This window comes from Gopherus flavomarginatus, chromosome 11 (genome assembly GCF_025201925.1).
Source record: "Gopherus flavomarginatus isolate rGopFla2 chromosome 11, rGopFla2.mat.asm, whole genome shotgun sequence".
NCBI lineage: Eukaryota > Metazoa > Chordata > Testudines > Testudinidae > Gopherus > Gopherus flavomarginatus.
The window spans coordinates 22,251,124-22,275,243 of record NC_066627.1 but is presented as its reverse complement, the minus strand read 5'-3'; the positions used below and the strand labels follow the sequence as shown (position 1 = coordinate 22,275,243).

The window sequence follows — 24,120 nt, the reverse complement described above, 5'->3', positions numbered from 1 at the left end:
AAGGGTGGCACCCTGCAGAAACCTCACAGCACTGGAGATGGATGCAGTTACAGAAGGGTGTGAGGGTCTGCCCTGGGTGCCAAGGGAACGCCATATGCACCACATTGGATCCCAGCATGCAGAACTGCTGTGTTATCAACAGCAGCTGGGGGCCCCACATGGAGCGCTTCACCCCAGCACACCAGGGTACTGCTTTTTCTGTTTATTTTGAGGGACCCAGGTCTTTCTCCTGCCACCTCTCTCCCCCTGCCCCATACACACACACATACACCCTAGGATGGGGAGAAGAGGCATGGAGTGCTGCTGCTGCTACTCTGGGGCCCTGTCATTGGTCCCAGACCAGCCACCACAGGAAGCCAGTGCCCTAGGCACTATGCAGTGGGCTTTCAAAAAGCAGTGAGGGTACCTCAGCCCAGAAGCCACCACCAGAGCAGGCAATAACTGTCCATTTGTCCAGAGCTGGCCAGCATGTCAACCCCCATGCACACCAAGGGCCTGGCTCAGCTCTCCCAGCAGTCGTTCTGTACCTGCCAGAGGCATGGGGCAGAGGACAGGTCTGCCAGCCTAATGCCTTTCACTAGCATTGCAGTCAGTTAAGGCTAAAATAGTCTGACCTCTCACAGGCCAGTGGAATGACTCCAGCCAGAACAAGCCCCATTGCTATTCATCAAGCAAGTCCCCACAAACAAGAAGAGTTTGCTGTGGCATAAGATTAGAGAGGACAAGTACAGCAGCTTGCTTCATGCTCACAGGTGAAGTTTTGATGCTGACAAACCGAGTCTGCCTGACACAAAGCAACACCCCACCTTGCAGCAGGCGCTGGGAAAGAATGCAGTGGGTTCTGCCGAGTCATTGGTGCACACAGCTTGCAAAGCAGCTAGCTACTAGGGAGGTGAAAGCAGCTCTCCAGAGAGAAAAAGATCTGGGGTGTGGGCAGCGCAGCCCTGAGTGTGGGAGAACAGCAGAGCAGAACAGCTCAGCTGATGTCCTCTTATGGCCAATAAAGCCAGACTCCAGAAAGGAGGTGAGTTTATAACTAGGGACCTACCAAATTCATGTCCATTTTGGTCAATTTCATGGTCATCAGATTTTTAAAAACGTAAATTTCATGATTTCAGCTATTTAAATCTGAAATTTCACGATGTTGTAACTGTAGAGGTCTTGACCCAAAAAGGAGTTCTGGGAGGGTAACAGAGTTACTGTACGGGGGTTGTGGCACTGCTACTCTTATTTCTGTGCTGCTGCTGGCGACAGTGCTGCCTTCAGAGCTGGGCAGCTGGAGAGTGGTGGCTGCTGGCTAGAAGCCCAGCTCTGAAAGCAGCGCTGCTGCCAGCAGCAGTGTAGAAGCAAGGATGGCATGGTATGGTACTGCCACCCTTACTGCTGCCTGCAGAGCTGGGCCCTCAGTCAGCAGCCACCATTCTCCGGTCGCCCAGCTCTGAAGGCAGCAGCACAGAAGTAAGGGTGGCAATACCATACCATCCTTACTTCTGCGTTGCCTTTAGAGCTGGGCACCTGGCCAACAGCTGAGGCTCTCCAGCCACCCAGCTCTGAAGGCAGTGCAAAAGTATGTGTGGCAACACTGCGAACCCCTAAAATAACCTTATGACTCCCTGCAACTCCTATTTGGGTCAGGACCCCCAATTTAAGAAACACTGATCTCCCCCATGAAATCTCTATGGTATAGAGTAAAAGCACACAAGACCAAAGACCAGATTTCACAGTTTGTGATGCGTTTTTCATGGCCATGAATTTGTTAGAGCCCTATTTATAACTCTTCCCAGCATGTGGACTCAGTTTTGGACTAGGCTGGAAAAGACACTTGCTCACAGGTTCTTACACAGGGGGGTCAAATTATTTTTAATCTGACTAACAGAAAAATTTCTAGAGTGGAGCAGGACTGATTGAGAGCTGCCCAAGAGGGCATAAAGCTGCATGTGAGCTTACAAAATCCTAACAGAATCAAATTATCTCAGAATAACAGAGTTAACACTTAGAAAGGACTTTACTTCCCACTGCAGATGTTTTTAAACTGTAAGCCCTTGAAATTCTTTGAAGTTACACATTGAACTGGGGCTTTCTCCCACAGACATGAGGTCCCTCCCTCCTACCCCATCACAGACCCTGCTCTCCACACACAGGGAAGACACCATGACTTGGCCATAGATGAATTCAAGATAAAAAATACTGCTGGAGACATCCATATGCCACAAAACATGCTCTTGCATTTCCACACCTATGGCTCCATCCTCCCCACCCTGGTGCACAGGCCATGCCCAACATTCACATTTAAAAATCAAAGTTTTTTCAGCTTTTTTTTTCCCACTTTAAAAAAACTAAACAAACCAGTTTGACACAATGGCTGAGGACAGGCCCTGGACATGGCTCAAATAACTTTCCAGTGCCAACCACCCACTGCTCTGCAAAACCAGATGGAATGCTGCACTGAGTTGGATTCCAGAGCTATTTCAGTAGCCTCAGTGCAGCATGGCTTCAGCAGCTACTCAGCATTCCTGGGGTGCCTGGGGTGGGGGTTTAATGAATGCAGGACTGAAGCCAGAGAGAGAGGGCTGGGTATGAAAATAGCATAGTACTGTCCTTGCATCCACCCCACCCTGAGAAAAACAAGCAAGAATCATGGCCAAGAACTGCACTAGGATGAGAAACAACCTGCGATTCCAATGAATATCAGATGCTCACTTGGTGCCAGCATGGCTGCCAGACAGCAAGCAGTGCAAACTCTGGGGAATGGGCACAAATAGTTCATGCCAGTCAGCCAATAAGGAGCTGCTTTTCCCCAGATCTGGCTGTACAATGAACAAGAAAGCAGAAGGAGAGAGAGTGAGCGAAGCAGAACACAGCCAGCCTTAGGAGAGAAAACATACTACAACTCATCCACCAAGCCAGGGAAGAGAAGGCCCAAGGAAAGGGAAGAGACTTTGGGAAGGCATGACAGAATCAGAGAGCAACCAGCCTTCCAGCACACTAAACACCAGTGCAGGCTCAAGTCTCCCCCACAGAAACTTGTCCATCAACTCCTGGAACGATGTGTGTCCAGATACAAAGACTAGCTTCAGATTGAGCAGTACGAAATAGAGTCGCTCACTCCGACTCAGTCTCCAGCAAGCTATTACAACCTCAAGAAAGGCACACCAAGCCCTACCTACATCTTCCTTGCTCCCCAAAATGTATTCTTTTCACCCCTTACAAAGCCCTGAGAATCATGCCCTCAACTCCAAAACTTGGATGAGACAACCCTCACAGCCCCTCTGGGCCACTTAACTTCCCAAAAAGGGTTGCAATGCAAGGCTCACACCAAGCTAGGGACACTGACTGCCCCCGAACTCCCCAGCCGCCACCCCTAGAAGTAAGAGGCAATGGGCCTGGCCCTGAATTGAACCTAGCTTTCTTAAGTTCAACCCCTCCCTAGCACAGAGGTTTTCAGGCTCCAGTCAAGCACAGAGTTACATGCTGGGCATACCAAACTGGAAAGAGACTACAGGGCACTCAATTCCCCACCCTCACCCGATTCTAATGGGGGAAGCAAAGGGAATCTGCAATTATACCCTTCTCTCACCAGGTGGTGACAGAAGAAAGAACAGCGGGCTTATGGGCCAGAGCAGCCAGCCACCACAGAGAAAGAGGTCGAAAAGGCTGCCTTCCTCACAGCACCTTGCCCACGGGGCCAGGTGAGGAGGGACGGGATATATGGGAGTATGGACAGAGTGGGTCACACAAGGCTGGGGTTCAGAAGGGCTAGGAGGGCACAGACTGGGGCGGGGGCACAGGAGCTAGTGAGGTGACAGCACTGAGCCAAGGGCTGAATGGGAGCAAGGATGCAGGGCCACATGGGACAGGAGGGAGAGGTGGTGCAAGGAAACATGGGGATGGGGGGCACACAGCGGCAGGGGGGTGGAGGGTCACAAGGGGACAGAGGCAGCTAGACCTGGCTGAATGGGAGAGACTAGGAGTCAGCCACAGTCTGCATAAGGGAGGCTCCCCAACTCTCTACCACCACCACCACCACCACCACCACCACCTCCTCCTCCAAAAAAACCCGTTTCCTAGTTCTCCCACCCACACACAACAACCCCCCAGGTTCACCCCTCGACTCCTTCCCAGCAATTATTTCCATCTCCCTCAGCTCCTCTGTTACCCCTGACTCCCTGAAGCCTTTGCATTGCTTCTGAGGGGTGCGAAAAATACATTTCTGTATTATAGTTTAAAAGCATTAGTACTCAAAGATCTGTATTAATATACCTAGTAAGGAATCTATTGGTCAAAACACATTCCCTGATTTTTTTTGTTGTCTGTATGGTTACAGACATACTTGCTGACCAGTATTTTGAAAAAACTCAAAATAATTGAAACTGGAATGATTATATTATGTTATTATGAAAATAAAATGTGCCAAATTTTGAAAAATTTTAAAATATTGTGCATATCATTTTCAGGTGCAGAATTCCCTCACGAGTAGTCATTGTTACTTGTCCTGAGCTTTCCACACAGAACCTTGTTCTTGGCTTATTTCTGATGAAATCTTTGCAGATCACCTTTAAAACCCTCATGAGAGCTTTAAAACTACTTTATAGGCTGCAAAATTAGTTGTGCTCATAAAGCTGTTGATGTGCTTTATGGCAACATTTAAATGCCAATTTAGAAACCTTATTTCTTCAGTGTCCAACCAGTGACAAGGAGCATGTATTCTCAGACACTACTGAGCACCCTGTCCTTCCCTTAGCTACTCAGGGACACCTAAGTATTACAGTGCTGATTGGCTTCAATCATTTCCACTGCTATCCCTCACTTAACAAGATTTTTAGAAGAATGTGAAAGTTGCAAAGTCAAGCCCTCAGAAGCCAGGAAAAGTCAGATTTAAAGTTGCCCGTGCACCCTTAACTCTGCCCCCTCTGTGCCTGTGTTTTATGAAACAGCCTTGCCTTCAAACAACACTGAAAGCTTGTAGCAGTTCTAGAAATAAACCCACAAGAGCTGGGTTCTAAGTCCAGTGCCTTACCCACAAGAATACCCCTTCTTTTCTTGCAATCCTCTGCTTTTTTCACTGTCCATCCTGTGGATAGAATGAGGCAGGGGTGTTTATGTGAGGAAAGACTGTACTGTTCTACACATGCAGAGGAGGGCTGGATTAGGACTGCAAGAACATTTCCTAACCTTTGAGTGCTTGACTTTGCAACATTAAATATTGCTTTAAACATATGTTATTTCCTAAGTTTTTTAAAAAGCAAATTGAAAAAAAAAATTGTCCTGTAGAACCATAATGACCTCCTACACAGTTCATTAGCAAGTGGGAACCAAGGACCTGTACAGCGACAGTACAACCCTCTACTGATCAAGCTAAAAGAATAACTGATAGCAGTAGTAGACTGTTACCCTTTTGAGGACCAGCTACTTGAGGGGAACACAACATGCAAATTTTAATACACCAAACTTCTTTCAAAGCTTGATTGAGCATTTGTGAATGTTGATTTTCAGAGACTTATAGCGTGGACAAATCTGGATGAATTTTCATAAGGACAGCAAAAGGCACCTCCCTGATCCCAGGATAACACCTCTGCCACATATTGTGTTTTTCCCTAATCTTGGTCTCAGAAATGACAACCATTTTTTTTGTACCTTTACAAAAACCAAAACAAAATCAACAGTCTGAAGAAGAGCAAACATGGACATTTTTAGCCGAAAACAATTAAAGCTAGGAAAACTTATAATTAGGGCTCTCGATTAATTCACCCATGAAAGCTCATGCGCCAAAACGTCTGTTAGGTCTATAAGGTGCCACAGGATTCTTTGCTGCTTTTATTGTGAAAGTGCAACTTACAAATGTAGATTTATTTTTTTTTGTTATGTAACTGCACTCAAAAACAAAACAATGTACAAATTTAGAGACTACAAGTCCATTCAGTCCTACTTCTTGTTCAGCCAATCGCTCAGACAAAAGTTTGTTTACATTTATTGAAGATAATGCTGCCCCTTTCTTATTTATAATGTCACATGAAAGTGAGAACAGGCACTCGCATGGCACTTTGGTAGCAGGCATTGCAAGGTATTTACACGTCAGATATGCTAAACATTCATATGCCCCTTCATGCTTTAGCCAACATTCCACAGGACATGCTTCCATGCTGATGACGCTCATTTAAAAAAGTGTTAATTAAATTTGTGACTGAACTCCTTGGGGGAGAATTGCATGCCTCCTGCTCTTTTACCAGCATTCTGACATATATTTCATGTTATAGCAGTCTCAGATGATGACCCAGCACATGTTGTTCGTTTTAAGAACACTTTCACCGCAGATCTGACAAAACGCAAAGAAGGTACCAATGTGAGATTTTTAAGGATAGATACACCACTCAACCCAACGTTTAAGAATCTGAAGTGCCTTCCAAAATCTGAGAGGGTCAAGGTGTGGAGCATGCTTTCAGATGTCTTAAAAGAGCAACACTCTGAGGCAGAAACTACAGAACCCAAACCACCAAAAAAGAAAATAAACTTTTTGCTGTGGCATCTGACTCAGATGATGAAAATGAACATGCATCAGTCCGCACAGTTTTGAATCATTATCAAGTAGAACCTGTCATCAGCATGGAAGCATGTCCTCCAGAATGGTGGTTGAAGCATGAAGGGACATATGAATTGTTAGCACATCTGGCAAGTAAATATCTTGCGATGCCAGCTACAACACTGCCATGTGAATGCCTGTTCTCACTTCCAGGTGACATTGTAAACAAGCAGCAGGCAGCATTATCTCCTGCAAAGGTAAATAAACTTTTTTGTCTGAGCGATTGGCTGAACAAGAAGTAGAATTGAGTAGACATGTAGGTTCTACACCTTTGCATTAAAAAATAAAACAATGCAACTTTTCTGTACACACAAATGTACAATTAAGTTCAACTTTCATGATAAAGAGATTGCACTACAGTATTTTTAATGGGGGAACTGAAATATACTATTTTGGTTTTTTACAATGCAAATATTTGTAATAAAAAATCTAAAGTGAGCACTGTACATTTTGTATTGTGTTGTAATTAAAATAAATATATTTGCAAAATATAGAAAAAACATCCAAAATATTTAATAAATGGTATTCTATTATTGTTTAACAGCACGATTAATCGCATGATTAATTTTTTTAATTGCTTGACAGCCCTAGTTATAACAACTGAAAAGAGGGGTTTATAATGGGAAGTGTTGTGCCATGGTGCCAACTCCACTCATAATGAAATTATTTAAAAAACAAGTAGGAAGAGGAACAGCACTTGGACCAGTGGTTCTCAAACTTTTGCACTGGTGACCCCTATCACATGGCAAGCCTCTGAGTGTGACCCCCTCCCCTTTATAAATTAAAACACCTTTAACACCATTATAAGTGCTGGAGGCAAAGCGGGGTTTAGGGTGGAGGCTGACGGGTTGCGGCCCCCCATATAATAACCTTGTGACTCCCAGTTTGAGAACCCCTGTCTTAGCCTGTCCCAACTGCTACAGGTGACCAGCTTGAGATATATCAGTCATTAAAAAGCAGTGGAAAATCACCCAGGGTTACACTCCCCTGAAGAAGGCTTGACAGCTAAGGAGGTGATGGGACACACCAGCTCCAGTCCAGCACAACTCAAGTCATACCCACCTGATGGCTGTCTAGAACAAATAATCTGGTAGATTCTCAATTTTAATTCCTAGAGGGTATCACAGAAATCTCCATTACAACTGGCAGTCTCAGCAAGACAACCACCACACAGCTAATTCCTACCTCATCTTAGGCCTCTGAGTAGCCTGGATAGTTGCCAAAATAAATACTCAACAGAAGGAACCGTCTCCCAGGTAATGACAGTGGAATGGAAACCAGCACAACACACCTACATATAAATGAAAGCCCCACTGCTTTAGAGACCCTTGGGAATAACAGCCTGGGATCTCTCACCCAGTCTCTGCCCTGCATAAGTACTTATACATCAACAACGTCCTAAAACAAAAAGGTGACCAAAGTGCAGCTCATGGGCCCACAGTGCAGCTCTCATCTGGAGACACAGCCAGTCCCAAATTTGATTCTGAGCGGCCTCCACTGGGAGCTCTCCATAGTATACATCTCCAAGTTAGTCATGAGGGCAGATTCAAGACATTTTAGTCTCTACAGATAGGGCCCAGCCCTTGACGTTGATAAATTGGAGAGGGTTTAGAGAAGAGCCAAGACAATGATTAAAGGATTAGAAAACACATCTTAACGTCACACAGTCAAGGAGCTCAATTTACTTAGCTAAACAAAAAGAAGGTTAAGGGATGATTTGATTACAGCCTACAAATACCTACATGGGAAACAAATGTTTAATAACGGGATCTTCAATCTAGCAGAGAAAGGTCTAACATGATCCAATGGCTGGAAGTTAAAGCTAGACAAATTAAAACTGGAAATAAGGTATAAATTTGTAATGGTGAGAGTTCACTGATCCCTGGATCAATTTAGCAAGGGTTGTGGTGGATTCTCCATCACTGATGATTTTTAAATCAAGATTGGATGTTTTTCTAAAAGATTTGCTCTTACAATTGTTGTGGGGAAATTCTATGACATGTAGTATGCAGGACGGCAGATCAGATGATCACAATGCACATCAACAGACTAGATGATCACAAAACCCCTCCAACGCAGCATCAGGGATTTACAACCCATCCTGGACAATGATCCCACACTTTCACAGGCCTTGGGTGGCAGGCCAGTCCTCGCCCACAGACAACATGCCAACCTGAAGCATATTCTCACCAGTTAACTGCACACTGCACCATAGTAACTCTAGCTCAGGAACCAATCCATGCAACAAACCTCGATGCCAACTCTGCCCACATATCTACACCAGCGACACCATCACAGGACCTAAACAGATCAACCACACCATCACCGGTTCATTCACCTGCACGTCCACCAACGTAATATACGCCATCATATGCCAGCAATGCCCCTCTGCTATGTACATCAGCCAAACTGGACAGTCCCTACGGAAAAGGATAAATGGACACAAATCAGATATTAGGAATGGCAATATACAAAAACCTGTACGAGAACACTTCAATCTCCCTGGACACACAATAGCAGATTTAAAGGTAGGCATCCTGCAGCAAAAAAACTTCAGGACCAGACTTCAAAGAGAAACTGCTGAGCTTCAGTTCATCTGCAAATTTGACACCATCAGCTCAGGATTAAACAAAGACTGTGAATGGCTTGCCAACTACAAAAAGCAGTTTCTCCTCCCTTGGTTTTCATACCTCAAGTGCTAGAAGAGGGTCTCATCCTCCCTGATTGAACTAACCTCGTTATCTCTAGCCTGCATCTTGCTTGCATATATATATATATTATATATACATACATACACACACACACACACACACACACACACACACACACACACACCTGCCCCTGGAAATTTCCACTACATGCATCCGATGAAGTGTGTATTCACCCACGAAAGCTCATGCTCCAATAAGTCTGTTAGTCTATAATGTGCCACAGGACTCTGTGACGAACTGGGAAAGTTCTTAATGTTTTCTCTGAGTACTGTGTTGGTGCCTCAGTGTCCCCATGGCAGTTCTTAAGTATCTGGCAGAGCAAAGGGCCAGTGCACCTAAATACCTGTCACTCTGTCTCCTAGCAACTGATGGCCTGGGCCCCTCCTCTGCAAAGGTGCCAACTGAAGGTGTTGGAGACAAAGGGATCAGGTGACCTCCTGGCCCAGGAAAGGGGCTGAGGAGAGAGGAGGGGCTGGGAGGGGTTGTTAGTCTGGAGCTGGCTGGGGTCAAGGGTGGAGGGCAGACCTGGGGGTCTGGCTCACTGCCCCCCAGAATGGACCCAGCCGAGGGGTCCGGTTCGCTGCATCTACAAGCTCTGTTTTAGACCCTGTTCCTGTCATCGAATAAACCTCTGTTTTACTGGCTGGCTGAGAGTCACGTCTGACTGCAAAGTGGGGGTGCAGAACCCGGTGGCTTCCCCAGGACCCCGCTGGGGTGGACTCGCTGTGGGAAGCGCACGGAGGGGCAGAGGATGCTAAATGCTCCAAGGAGAGACCCAGGAAGTGAAGCTGTGTGAGCTTCTTGCCCTGAACAAGTCTGCTCCAAGGGAGAGGAGGTTCCCCACAGTCCTGACTGGCTTGGTGGGGAGCAGTTCCGGAGCATCGCCCGGTGACTCCGTGACAGACTCTTTGCTGCTTTTACAGATCCAGACTAACACAGCTATCCCTCTGATACTAGATGATCACAGTGGTCCATTCTGAATGAAATGGTCCCTTATGCTTGAATAAGCAAAGAGTTGGTAACCAACCACTAGACCAGCATGGTGACAGTGACTGTAAAATGCTGGGGAAGATTAGAGAAAACTCAATAATAAGGGGATAATTTATATACCCCAATGTTGACTAGGATGGGATGCAGGCATAACATTTCTAGACACCATTAATGACTACTTCTTGATTTAGCCCAGAGTGGAGCTCAGGTTCTGTTCCAAGAGGTGACTATAGATGAACTGCTTGGTAAGAGCAACCATAATGCAGTTAAATTTAACATCCTTGTAAGTGGGAAAATATCAAAGAAGCTCACCAGAGTAGCATTTAACTTCAAAAAGGAGAACTACACAAAAATGAGGAAGCTAGTTAAATCATCCAAGAATATTAAAGGAACTGGCACATGAAATTGCAAGCCCAGTAGCAGGAATTTTTAAGGAATCTGTAAACTCAGGGGTTGTACCGTATGACTGGAGAATTGCTAACATTGTTCCCATCTTTAAGAAAGGGAAAAAAACGTGATCCGGGCAACTACAGGCCTGTCAGTTTGACATCTGTAGTATGCAAGGTCTTGGAAAAAAATTTGAAGGAAGAAGTAAGCAAGGACATTGAGGTCAATGGTAATTGGGACAAAATACAACATGGTTTTACAAAAGTTAGATCGTGCCAAAACAACTTGATCTCTCCTTCTTTGAGAAGGTATCATTTTTTAGAAAAAGGAAATGCAGTAGATCTAATTTATCTCAATTTCAGTAAGCATTTGATACAGTTTCACATGGGGAATTATTAGCTAATTTGGAAAAGATGGGGATCAGTATGAAAATTGAAAGGTGGATAAGGAACTGGTTAAAGGAGAGACAATGGGTCATACTGAAAGGTAAATTGTCAGGCTGGAGGGAGGCTGCTAGTGGAGTTCCCCAGGGATCGGTTTTGGGACCAATCTTATTTAATCTTTTTATTACTGACCTTGGCACAAAAAGTGGGAATGTGCTAATAAAGTTTGCGGATGACACAAAGCTGGGAGGTAGTGCCAATACAGAAAAAGGACCGGGATATCATACAGGAAGATCTGGATGACCTTGTAAACTGGAGTAATAGTAATAGGATGAAATTTAATAGTGAAAAGTGCAAGGTGATGCATTTAGGGATTAATAACAAGAACTACTGTTATAAGCTGGGGAGGCATCAGTTGGCAGTAACAGAGGAGGAGAAGGACCTCTGAGTATTGGTTGATCACAGGATGACTATGAGCCGACAATGTGATATATGGCTTTGAGAAAAGTTAATGCGGTCTTGGGATGCATCAGGCGAGGTATTTCCAGTAGAGATAAGGAGGTGTTAGTACCATTAGACAAGGCACTGGTGAGTCCTCATCTGGAATACTGTGTGCAGTTCTGGTCTCCCATGTTTAAGAAGAGTGAATTCAAACTGAAACAGGTTCAGAGAAGGGCTACTAGGATGATCCGAGGAATGGAAAACCTGTCATATGAAAGGAGACTCAAAGAGCTTGGCTTGTTTAGCCTAACCAAAAGAAGGCTGAGGGGAGATCTGATTGCTCTCTATAAATATATCAGAGGAATAAATACCAGGGAGGGAGAGGAATTATTTAAGCTTAGTACCAATGTGGATACAAGAACAAATGGATATAAACTGGCTATCAGGAAGTTTAGACTTGAAATTAGACAAAAGGTTTCTAACCATCAGAGGAGTGAAGTTCTGGAACAGCCTTCCAAGAGGAGATAGTGGGGGCAAAAGACAAATCTGGCTTCAAGGCTAAGCTTGATAAGTTTATGGAGGGGATGGTATAATGGGATAGCGTAATTTTGGCAATTAGTTTGTCTTTGACTACTAGCGGTAAATATGCCCGATGGGATGTTAGATGGGGTAGGATCTGAGTTACTACAGATAATTCTTTCCTGGGTGTCTGGCTGGTGAGTCTTGCCCATATGCTCAGGGTTACCTGATCGCCATTTTTGGGGTCGGGAAGGAATTTTCCTCCAGGGCAGATCAGCAGAAGCCCTGGTGGGTTTTCGCCTTCCTCTGCAGTGTGGGGCACGGGTCACTTCCTGGAAGGTTCTCTGCACCTTGAAGTCTTTAAACCATGTTTTGAGGACTTCAGTGGCTCAGACATAGATCTGATACAGGAGTGGATGGGTGAGATTCTGTGGCCTGCATTGTGCAGGAGATCAGACTAGATGATCATAATGGTCCCTTCTGACCTTAAAGTCTATGATTCTATGAAAATTAAAAGGAACAGTCACACGAGTGAAATGCCTGCAAGCTGCATGGAAACTTTTTAAACACACCACAGCAGAGGTTCAAACTAAGAGGACAAAAAGAAAGCCACAATCATGGCAAAAAGAAAAAAGAAAAGAGGTAGTTAGAGGCAAAAAGGCATCCCTTTAAAAACTGGAAGTCAAATCCTACTGAGAAAAATAGGAAACAGCATAAACTCTGGCAAGTCAAGTGTAAAAGTATAATCAGGCAGGCCGAAAAAGAAAAGCAGGCCGAGGCAGAGTGTTGGGGTGTGGAAAGAAGTACGGGCTCTGGGCTGAGGGTGCAGGTTCCAGGTGGGGCCAGAAATGAGGGGTTCAGGATGCAGGAGAGGGCTCCTGGCTGTTGCTGAGGGGTTCGGAGTGCAGGAGGGGGCTCTGGGCTGGAACTGAGGGTGCAAGGGCTCCGGCTGGGAGTGTGGGCTCTGGGGTGGGGCTAGGGATGAGAAGTTTGGGGTGAAGGAAGATGCTTTGGGTTGGGATCGAGGGGTACAAAGGGTGGGAGACGGATCAGGCTGGGGCAAGGGGTTGGGGCCTGGGAGGGGGGCAGGTGTTCAGGCTCTGGGTGGCACTTACCTCAAACAGTTCCCAGAAGCAGCTGCATGTCCTCCCTCTGGCTTCTATGCGGTTCCCAGCCAATGGGAGCTGCGGGATGGCGTTTGGGGCAGGGGCAACATGCAGAGCCCTCTGCTGGTCCCTCTGCGTAGAAGCTGGAAGGCAACATGCCAGCTGCTTCCCAGGAGCCGTGCAGCATGGAGGCTAGCAGGGAGCCTGCCAGCCTCGCTGTGTGGCATCATAAACTAGACAGTCAACGGTCCGGTCAGAGGCATCAAGATCGCTGTTCAACTGGGTTTTCCAGTCCAAAAATGGACACTCAGTCACCCCAGTCCCAGATTGAGGTGTCAATAGAGGAGGTTTTGGAACAAACTGATAAACTAAACAGTAGTAAGTCACCAGGACCACATGGAATTCATCCAAGAGTTTTTAAGAAACTCAAATACAAAATTGCAGAACTGCTAACTGTATTATTTAAACCTATGGCTAAAATCAGCCTGCAATTTGAGGATAATTAATGTGACACTAATTTTTTTAAAAAGCTCCTGAGGCGATTCTGGCAATTAGAGCCTGGTAAACCTAACTGTAGTACCAAGCAAACTGATTGAAACTATAAGAACAGAACAGAACGTGATCTGTTGAGGAAAAAAAGGCAACACAGCTTTTGTAAAGGGAATTCATGCCTCACCAATCTATTGGATTTCTTTGAGTCTGTCAACAAGCATGTGGACACGAGTGAGTGGACTTGGACTTTCAAAAAGCCTTTGACAAAGTCCTTCACCAAAAGCGCTCAACCAAAATAAGCAGTCACAGAATAAGAGGAAAAATTCTCTCATAGATCAATAACTGATTAACAGATAAGAAACAAAGAACAGGATTAAATGGTCGGTTTTCACAATGGAAAAAGGTAAATAGCAAAATCCCTCAAAGATTTGTACTGGGATCTGTGCTTATTCATAAATGATCCGGAAAAGGGGGTGAAGAGTGAGGTGGGAAAATTTGCAGATAATACTAAATGACTGAAGATAAGTAAGTCAAAAGCTGACTACAAAGAATTACAAAGGGATCTCACAAAACTGGGTGACTGAGCAATAAAATGGCAGATAAAATTCAAATGTTGGTAAGTGCCAAGCAATGCACACTGGCAAATGTTATTCCAACTATACATACAAAATGATGGGGTCTAGATTAGTTGATCTTGGCAGACAGTTCTCTGAAAACATCTGCTCAATATGCAGCAGCTGTCAAAAAAAAGCTAACGGAATGTTAGGAACCATTAGGAAAGGGATAGATAAGACAGTAAATATAATGCCATGGTACGCCCACCTTAAATACTGCATGCAGTTTTGGTCACCCCAACTCAAAGATAATATATCAATTAGAATTGCAAAGTGTACAGAGAATAGCAACAAAAATGATTAGGGATAGGGAACAGCTTCCATATGAGGAGAGATTAAAAACAGGTTTTTCCAACCTCTCTTTCTGAGGCCCCCTCACCCCAATATGCTATAAAAGTTCCACAGCCTACCTGTGCCACAACAACTATTTTTCAGCATATCCAGTACATTAAAAGCCAGAGCCAGCATTAGAGGACAACAAGCAGGCAACTGCCTGGGGCCGCACGAAGCTAAGTTGCTTTGGCTTCAGCTCCAGGCAGCAGGGCTTGGGCTTCAGCTTTCTGCAAGTCTAACACTGGCCCTGCTCTCTGGTTTATTTTGGTGGATCCCCTGAAATCTGCTTGCAGCCTACAAGGGGACCCTGAGCCCTTGGTTGAGAGCTGCTGATTAAAAAGACTGGGACTGTTCAGTTTAGAAGAGAGACAACTAAGGTGGGGTATGATAGAGTTCTATAAAATTAAGAATGGTGTGGCATAAAAAAAAAAAAAAAAGTGTTATTTACCCCTTCATATAACACAAGAACCACAGGTTATCCAATGAAATTAACAGGCAGCACATTTAAAATATAAGGAAACACTTTGTCACACAACACTGTCAACCTGTGGACCTCACTGCCATGAGATGTTATGCAGGCCAGAAGTAAAACTGCGTTAAAAAAAAAATTAGGTACGTTCACAGAGGATAGGTTCATCAATGGTTACTAACCAAGATGGTCGGGCACACAACCCCATGCTCTGGGTGTCCCTAAACTTCAGACAGCCAGAAACTGGGACTGGACAACATGGGACAAATCACTCGAGAAACTGCCCTGTTCTATTCATTCCCTCTGAAGCATCTGGAACTGGCCACTGCCAGAAGACAGGATACTGGCTAGAGGGACCATTGGTATGACCCAGTATGGTCATTCTTATGTTCTTAGAATATGAAGGTTGGAAGAGACCTCAGGAGGTCATCTAGTCCAACTCCCTGCTCTAAGCAGGACCAATCCCCAACTAAATCATCCCAGCCAGGGCTTTGTCAAGCTTGACCTTAAAAACCTCTAAGAATTGCATCACCTCCCTAAGTAACCCATTCCAGTGCTTCACCACCCTCCTAGGAAAAAAGTTTTTCCTAATATCCAACCTGCACTGCAACTTGAGACAATTACTCCATGTTCTATCATCTGCTACCATTGAGAACAATCTAGATCCATCCTCTTTGGAACCCCCTTTCAGGTAGTTGAAAGCAGCTATCAAATCCCCCCTCCTTCTTCTCTTCTACAGACTAATTAACCTCCACTTCCTTCAGCCTCTTCTCATAAGTTATGTGCTCCAGCCCCCTAATCATTTTTTATTCCCTCTGGACTCTTTCCAATTTTTCCGCATCCTTCTTATGCTGTGGGGCCCAAAACTGGACGTAGTACTCCAAATGAGGCCTTACCAATGCCGAATAGAGGGGAATGATCACGTTCCTCGATCTGCTGGCAAGACTCCTACTTATACAGCCCAAAATGCAGCTAGCCTTCTTGGCAACAAGGGCACACTGTTGACTCATATCCAGCTTCTCATCCACTGTAACCCCTAGGTCCTTTTCTGCAGAAACTACTGCCTAGCCACTTGGTCCCTAGTCTGTAGCAATGCATGGGATTCTTCCATCTTAAGTGCAGGACTCGCACTTGTCCTTGTTGAACCTCATCAGATTTCTTTTGGTCCAATCCCCTAATTTGTCAAGGTCCCTCTGTATCCTATCCCTACCTTCCAGCGTATCTACCACACCTCCCAGTTTAGTGTCATCTGCAGACTTGCTGAGGATGCAATCCATGCCATCCTCCAGATCATTAATGAAGATATTGAACAAAAACGGCCCCAGGACCAAGCCTTGGGGCATTCCACTTGATACCAGCTGCCAACTAGACATGGAGCCATTGATCACTACCTGTTGCGCCCAATGATCTAGCCAGCTTTCTATCCACCTTATAGTCCATTCATACAGCCCATACGTCTTTAACTTGCTGGCAAGAATACTGTGGGAGACCATATCAAAAGTTTTGCTGAAGTCAAGGAACAACACATCTACTGCTTTTCCCTCACCCACAGAGCCAGTTATCTCGTCATAGAAGGCAATTAGGTTAATAAGGCATGACTTGCCCTTGGTGAATCCATGCTGACTGTTCCTGATCACTTTCCTCTCCTCTAAAGTGCTTCCGAACTGATTTCTCGAGGACCTGCTCCATGATTTTTCCAGGGACTGAGGTGAGGCTGACTGGCCTGTAGTTCCCAGATCCTCCTCCTTCCCTTTTCTTAAAGATGGACACTACCTTAGCCTTTTTCCAGTAATCCAGGACCTCCCCCGATCACGAGTTTTCAAAGATAATGGCCAATGGCTCTGCAATCACATCCACCAACTCCTTTAGCACCCTCGAATGCAGTGCATCCAGCCCCACGGACTTGTGCCCATCCAGCTTTTCTAAATAGTCCTGCACCACTTCTTTCTCCACAGAGGGCTGGTCACCTCCTCCCCATACTGTGATGCCCAGTGCAGTAGTCTGGAACTGACCTTGTTCGTGAAGACAGAGGCAGAAAAAGCATTGAGTACATAGCTTTTTCCACACCCTCTGTCACTACGTTGCCTCCCCCATTCAGTAAGGGGCCCATACTTTCCTTGATCTTCTTGTTGCTAACATACCTGAAGAAACCCTTCTTATTACTCTTAACATCCCTTGCTAGATGCAACTCCAAGTGTTATTTGACCTTCCTGATTTCACTCCTGCATGGCTGAGAAATATTTTTATACTCCTCCCTGGTCATTTGTCCAATCTTCCACTTCTTGTATGCGTCTTTTTGTGTTTTAAGATCAGCAAGGATTTTACTGTTAAGCCAATCTGGTCGCCTGCCATATTTACTATTCTTTCTACACTATTCTTTCTTCTGGCCTTAGAATCTATGAATCTCGCACGCCTGGCAAGTTGCCCCTGGCCATCTCCCAACTACATATTTTCACTGCTGTCCCTTTAAAGGCTTTCTGACCCAGATGCTATAACCAGGAGCAGGTGCACCAGTGGACTCTATAGCACTGGACACAGAACAGTGTCTAGAAGGAAAGTTTTAGTCTCAGTCTCTGCTCAAACAGCAGGTTTCATTTCCTGAAGGGAAATCACACAGCATCACCGGAGGAAAGCCAGAGATTTAGAGAAGGCACCCTGCTCTAGGGTGACCAGATAGCTAATGTGAAAAATCGAGATGGGGTGTGTGTGTGTGGGGGGGAGATAATAGGACCCTATATATGAAAGAGACCCCAAAAGTGGGGACTGTCCCTATAAAATCGGGACATCTAGTCACCCTACCCTACATGCAGTCTTGCAGAAATGTAAGCATATTGTACACACAGCTCTTACATGCTATGTTTGGGTCTGGAAATCAATGTGGAGAGAACCTCACTTGGCACATTCCAAGCAGGGAGCTCAAAACCAAGAGCAGTTCACGCACAATACTGGCCAATCCCATTCCTGCTGCAATAAATTAGTCTTTTTTGCATTTATTTTTTTTTATAGGGGAACCTCATATGGAAAAGCATAAGCACCCCTGGAATAAAACAATTGCATCCACTTTATTATGTGCTGTATTAAACTGCAACATCGTCAGCCAACTTTCTCGTTAATCCCTCTTTTTAATCCGTAACCTATCATCTCTTGCATTTGTTTCGCTCTTCCATTTCCCTAACTATTGTGCTAAGGGCGTGCATTCTCACTGCTCTACCCACCTTCAACCTTCTGGCTGCTTTGGAAGTAATGGAGTCCTGGTCCCCAGCGAAGAGCTCCATGGCCTGTCTCTCAGAGCTTCCCGGAGCAGCTGCAGAGTGAAACAGACCAGGCGGTAATAACTGACAAGACTCCAGTAAGTCTTTATTCTGCAGCTGCTTGGCCAAGCTCTGAGCAGCAGCAGCATAGGTACTGGGGTGAGCTGCGTGTAGACTCATGTAGAGAGCCTGCCTCAGCTACATTCCATTCAGAACGGGAAGGGTTTTATTCACACCATGAGGACTACAAGCTTTTTAAAACAGCTTACTGCCTGCAGTAGTTGATAGCATGTGACCAAGAACGCTCCTTATTCAGCATGCGGGGGGCAGAATGGGTTCAAGCCTTAAGCTGAGCACCCTCATTAGTTAATGTAGGATCCCGCACTGCCATTTTGTGCTCTTTGGGAGATACAGCTGGCTTGTTTTTTTCAAGGGGAAAAAAAAATTGTCTGGCGAAATGAAACTACAGCTAGCAAACCCCATGGGTCAATGCAAGTGACTAAGAAAAATGAAGAGCCCCAACTGTAGCTCTGCAGACATGGCTGAGGGCCCTTACTTCAAAGCGTATGCCAATCTCTGTCTCAGAGATCAGGGTGAGTCCTAAAATGGAACAGATCTCTCATTGTGGGATTCCTACACTTTCCTCTGCAGCATCTGGCACTGGGCCACTGTCAGACACAGGACACTGGCTAGACCAGTGTATCTCAAACTTTTGTACTGATGACCCCTTTAACAAGGCAAGCCTCTGAGTGCGACTCCTCCTTATCGATTAAAAAACACTTTTTTAAATATATTTAACACCATTATTAATGCTGGAAGAAAAGCAGGGTTTGGGATGGAGGCTGACAGCTCATGACCCCCCATGTAATAACCTCATGACCCCAAGGGGTCCTGACCCCCAGTTTGAGAACCCCTGGGGTAGACGGACCTGGGTCTGTGCCAGTCTGTCTACTGCTATGTTCCCAAGACATCACAGCTAGACGGGTAGGAGGTCCTCCCCTGTCCAGACACAGGAGTAGAGTTGATACACTAATGCTGGCAACACCACAGCAGCTTCAGAGTGCCACTAAAGATCATATGGCATTTCTTCCCGACAAAGGGTGTTAACCAAAGTCCCACTGAGTCATGACACTGTGCACCCCCTCCCCCTCCAAAGTGCCTCCTGCAGCTTCCACCCCAGATAAGTGATTTTGTAAAAGCATAGCAACATAGATGTGCACAGCACTTCAGAGACACTCAGCAGATCTAGTTCAAACCCCAAAGAGGGGGTTAGACTCCACAGACAAGATAGACAGACAAAGAAGGGACAAGGACTGTACAAAAAAAGGTCATGAGGGTACTGATTTTGAAAGAAACAAGCTGTCTTTTGGCTCGCACTCCAGAAAGAGCTGCAGTTTAAGAGTGAAGTCTCATTTCATACCTGGATTACTTGTGTGAAATGAAGAGTTTATTTTGTAGCAACAGACCCTCCACACAACAGAGTACTGTGAGCAATGTCCACGCAGGAGAGACCCAGCACTGAAACAGCCAAGGGAGCTGCAGGTCAGAATGGAGGTGGGCTGGCAGAGTAGTGTGCTGCAACTAGCCTAAGACGCTTGGGATGCTGAAAGCATACTGCTCTGCCCGGTGTACCATCTGTAATTGTGCTTATGGCCCCTGTGAATGCAGGCCAGGAGCTGCAAAGGACAATTTAAGCCTCTGGCCTGTTTCTAGACAGCAGGAGCCCAAGGGACTGAGGGGCTGAGTCTGCATCGAGTACCCACAGGCTCTGATCAGTCCACATATACACAGGAGGGAGAAATCAACCTCAGATAGGAGCCTCTTCAAGCAGCGCATACTCCTCAGGCCACTGCCAGGTTCTGCCGCAGGCTCCCTGGGCTGGGGGAGCAGGGAAAGAGTCCCTTCCCCCAGAGCTCCAAACCACTCCCTTCCTGTTTAATCACTCACCTTGCTGCTCTTCAGCCTGGTCAGCTCCTAGCCTGGCCCTCCCTGTAGGACATTAATCCCTTCCCTTCTTCCCTCCTAGTGAGGTATGTGGGTCCCCCCAAGTGAACAGGCATCATTTCTAACCCTGGCAGTTGAAGAGATAGCAGATCTTAAACCAAACCAAACCCCATATAGCTCCGGCCATCCCCACCCCAGCGGCAGTGGTGCTATCTCCCCCAGTCATAGCAAAGCTCAGTACCGTGCCCATTGTGAGACAGCACGGGACCTGGGCTGTCAGTGGTGCATAACCAGAACACCAACCCTGAGAACAAACAAACATGGAGTGCAGGCTGACCTATGCTGTCACCACCTTGGTTGTGGATGGTCACAGGATGAATGTTTCAGGACTTCTACACAAGGGACATGTTCACATCGGTGTCTTTGCTGGGCCCCTCTCCATCCCAGCAGCATCCCAGAAACTGCCAGAGCTGTTACACTAGGCCATGGCAGAGAAACAGCACCTCTTATCTCCACTCTGACCAGGAACACAGGACTGGTGCCCTCAGGACGTCCCGTTATATGGGCTGGGAAACCTGATCCAACCAGACTCTTCAGTGCCCATTGTATAGCACCCCAAAGCGTGCCAGGACCCTCACCCCAATCTAAAGAGACAACAGGGGACTGGACCCATACAAAGCAAGTGAATACAGGAGATAAGTGTAATTGGAAGTCAGGTGAGGGACAAAGCATCTCAGTTGTGGTCTGCTTCAAGGATGGGTCCAGGGCAGGAATAGCAGAGAGTGCAGCTAAGGATCAGTAACGTCAGTGGGGCCCAGCTCTGGGACATCCGGAGCTACAGGTCAGAGTTTGTGGGGAGCGGGGAGAAGAGATCAGCAGAGCCTTATGCTGGATCTCATGTGAGAGAATGGTGTATGTGTAGGGAAACAGAGAGATTCCTAGACCGCTAATACCTACCCATCGGGAGGGATGCTCCCACTGCCATTGACTGCTCCACGCCATGGCAGCTGTTCTGTCAGAGATGTCAGTTAGAAAGGCTAACTGCAACCAAACACAATGGGGCTGGGCCCTAGGCACAAATACAACATAGATAAAGAACTGCCATCTGTACCTAACACACATGCCTGGCAAGGTTGTCAGCAAGAGCTGCTGGCACAGACCAGGTGTTAGCGGACATGCAATGGGCCCTGGTTACCTGCCTTGTCAGTCTGCTTGGCTTCTCCAAGACCCTCTTTGATTCACTGAACAACAAAAGGAAAGGCCCACACAGCCTCCTGGGCTGTTTTGTTCCTGCTACCTTATCAGCTCTTGTTCCCAGGCAGGGCTGCTCAGCTGGACACGTCTCAGGAAGCAAAGCCACTGGAGCTTGAAGCCAGGGTACCTCTGGCGCAATCCAGTGGGAGGAACTCAAAAAAACTACATTCCTGTGGTTTGAGTGGTGAGAGGGACTCTGCTAAGGAAGATGCATTAGAGGAGATAGCTCAGTGTCTGTAAATAGCAATGGGGCACAGCTAAGATGGATGGCTATTTCCCTCCCTCACCCCTCCCCATCTAACCAATGCAGCACATCAGCATGCTGCTCCAGGAGGGCAGCAGGGCCCAGCAAAGCCTCTCCTTAAGGGGACGCAATGCCCCTCACAGCCGTTACATCACTGCAGGATTTCTCAAATTTCATTGCACCACTATCCCCTTCTGACAACAAAAACTACTACATGACCCCAGGAGGTGGGACTGAGCTTGCTCAAGCACTGCTGTCCAAGTGGGAAGGGCCAAAGCCTGAGCCCTGCTGCCCCAGGAGAAGAAGGGGGAAGAGAAGGGGCAAAGCCGAAACCCAAGGGCTGAAGCCCCAGGCAGGGGGTCTGTAACCTGAGCCCCACTGCCCAGGACTGAAGCCATTAGGCTTTGGCCCCATGCAGTTGGCTCGGGCTTCAGCGCTGGACAGTGGGGCTTGGGCTTTGGCCCCAGGTCCCAACAAGTCTAAGCCAGCCCAGTGACCCTATCAAAACAGGATCACAACCCATTTTGGGGTCCCGACCCCCAGTCTGAGAACCACTGCACTACTGCATATTTGCTGTTCTACAGGCTGCTGTATTATGGGGGCTCCCTCCTCCCAGGCACCTGGCAGAGGCATCTGTTCACCATTAGGAGTTATTCCGTTTGCAGGCTGTCCATTTATGCATCCCTGGCAGCAGCAGAACCCGCCTCTCCCCACAGTTTCTTTCTGCAGCAGAATTTGTTTATGTATCTGCAGCTGCTCAGTGCATTCACTGTGGAAATCCACGCTAAAACTCCAGCCTTGTGCAGCAGAGAAGTAGCCCCACTGCATTCCCATTGCACTGCCTGAGGAATCAAAGGAGGCCCATACCCCCTGGAAATGGTCAATCTGGAGCAAAGACTTGAATTCCCATCCCAGAGCTCTGCAGTCCCCTCCTCCAGACCCTGCTTCATTCCTAAATTTGGGTGGAGAAGGGGATGGGATTATTTGGGTGCAATTTTTCCAAGTGAAATATAATCCAGCGGTTCAGTGAAAGGAAGGGGCAGCATTGCTAGGCAGAGGGCTGAGAGCCTGTAACTTCACTACAAGGTCAAAGCAGAAGAATTTCCCTCTCCAATGAGCAGGATGTGGAGATAGAACCTCTTGGGGGCAGATGTCCCTCCCCCCCCACACACACACTCCCAATGCAGCCAGGTCCCCTGCACATCCCCAATTCCTGGGAGCTGTAGGCCTGTACTTTAGCTTCTCAGTGAGCCGAGCACTCTTCTTTTCATTGTCGGCCTCTTCATCCCAGCAGCTGCTCTAACAGTGCGTATTCTCTGCTTCCTGGATCAATGCCACCAGCAGAAACCTGGTAGGAATAAGTCCACTGGCCCAGCCAATATTATACCAGGGATGGGGGTGGGGAACTGCAGCATGTGTTCTGAGCAACCCAATTGACTGGCAAAGGAGGAGTCCGAGTTCAGAAGCAGAGGGATCCCTTTGCTGGGGAGCAAATGCCCCACAGAGCTCCATGAGCACAGCCTGGGCCAGGCTCCCTCAGAGTGCTGTGCAAGCGCACAGAAATGGAGAAATGACATTTAATGCTTCAGGGTTGTTGTCATCTCCTAAAATATTCTGATCTTAAATCTGGAGATACTTCACAGCACTGCCTGCGGCTGAGCATTCAGACTTGGCATTCTAGGTCGTTTGAGAAAAACAGGATCCTGGCTACACCATGCACTGTCCCCTGCTGGCCAATCCACGCAGCAACACTGACATCATCCCTGGGACCCAGCTCTCGACCAGCATCTGCTGGGAAAGGAAGCAGCAGCATGGCATAATGCAGATGAGAAACAGTATTCACAACAGATAGGCAAGAAATAACCACACATTCCCCTCTCAATTTGGTGACTGCAAACCCTGTAGAACACAGGACATTTGACACCTTACAAAACACAAACCTTCCTGGGAACCCTCCTTACCTCACAGTGAACACTGCAATGAGCCAGGAGTCTGAGCAGGACATCTCAGCTCAAGGGAAAGGAAAACCACCAAACAAGGAGGGGGGTTAGACCTATGTCTTCACACGATAAGGCACGCAGCAATGAGTAACAAGCCTACTGGATAATCTGACAGTTGGAGAAGGGACATAGATAGTGTACCTCACCCTGGGAACAGGTAAGAAAGCTAATCTCTAGACATGCTGTAAATTAAAGTTCTATTATTTGGATAAGAAGCTACTCAAATGAAAGCAAACGTGCTGCAAAAGCCCTGAAAATCTTCATCCCCCCATTGTTCACCTCTTGGGCCCTGCGTTGCTGCACTTCCCAGGCTGAGGGGACCTCATGGCATCTCCCAGGGTAGGGATGGACACCACTGCTAGTCACCAGACTGAGGTGGAAATGACAGCAGGGTTTTGGAAGGAA

The 24,120-nt window shown here is 46.7% G+C and overlaps 1 protein-coding gene across 16 annotated transcripts in view; it reads right to left on the bottom strand.

Annotated features, from left to right (window-relative positions):
* CHD6 (chromodomain helicase DNA binding protein 6) overlaps positions 1-24,120 on the bottom strand; it is a 213,768-nt gene that overhangs the window by 173,190 nt on the left and 16,458 nt on the right. For 5 of the 16 annotated variants that reach the window (XR_007768567.1, XM_050918575.1, XM_050918559.1 and 2 more), the window contains exons 2-5: positions 21,175-21,286; positions 18,238-18,326; positions 8,916-8,997; positions 5,018-5,071 (exon numbers count right to left, since the gene is read on the bottom strand). The exons of 5 other annotated variants lie outside the window; for them this stretch is intronic. Coding sequence is in view for 5 of the 11 variants with exons in the window: in XM_050918575.1 (XP_050774532.1) it covers positions 5,018-5,071; positions 8,916-8,997; positions 18,238-18,326; positions 21,175-21,202 (253 nt within the window). In the remaining 6 variants the exon portion in view is untranslated. The remainder of the gene's footprint in view (positions 1-5,017; positions 5,072-8,915; positions 8,998-18,237; positions 18,327-21,174; positions 21,287-24,120) is intronic. 6 more of the 16 variants (XM_050918568.1, XM_050918570.1, XM_050918563.1 and 3 more) reach the window with 4 other exon arrangements.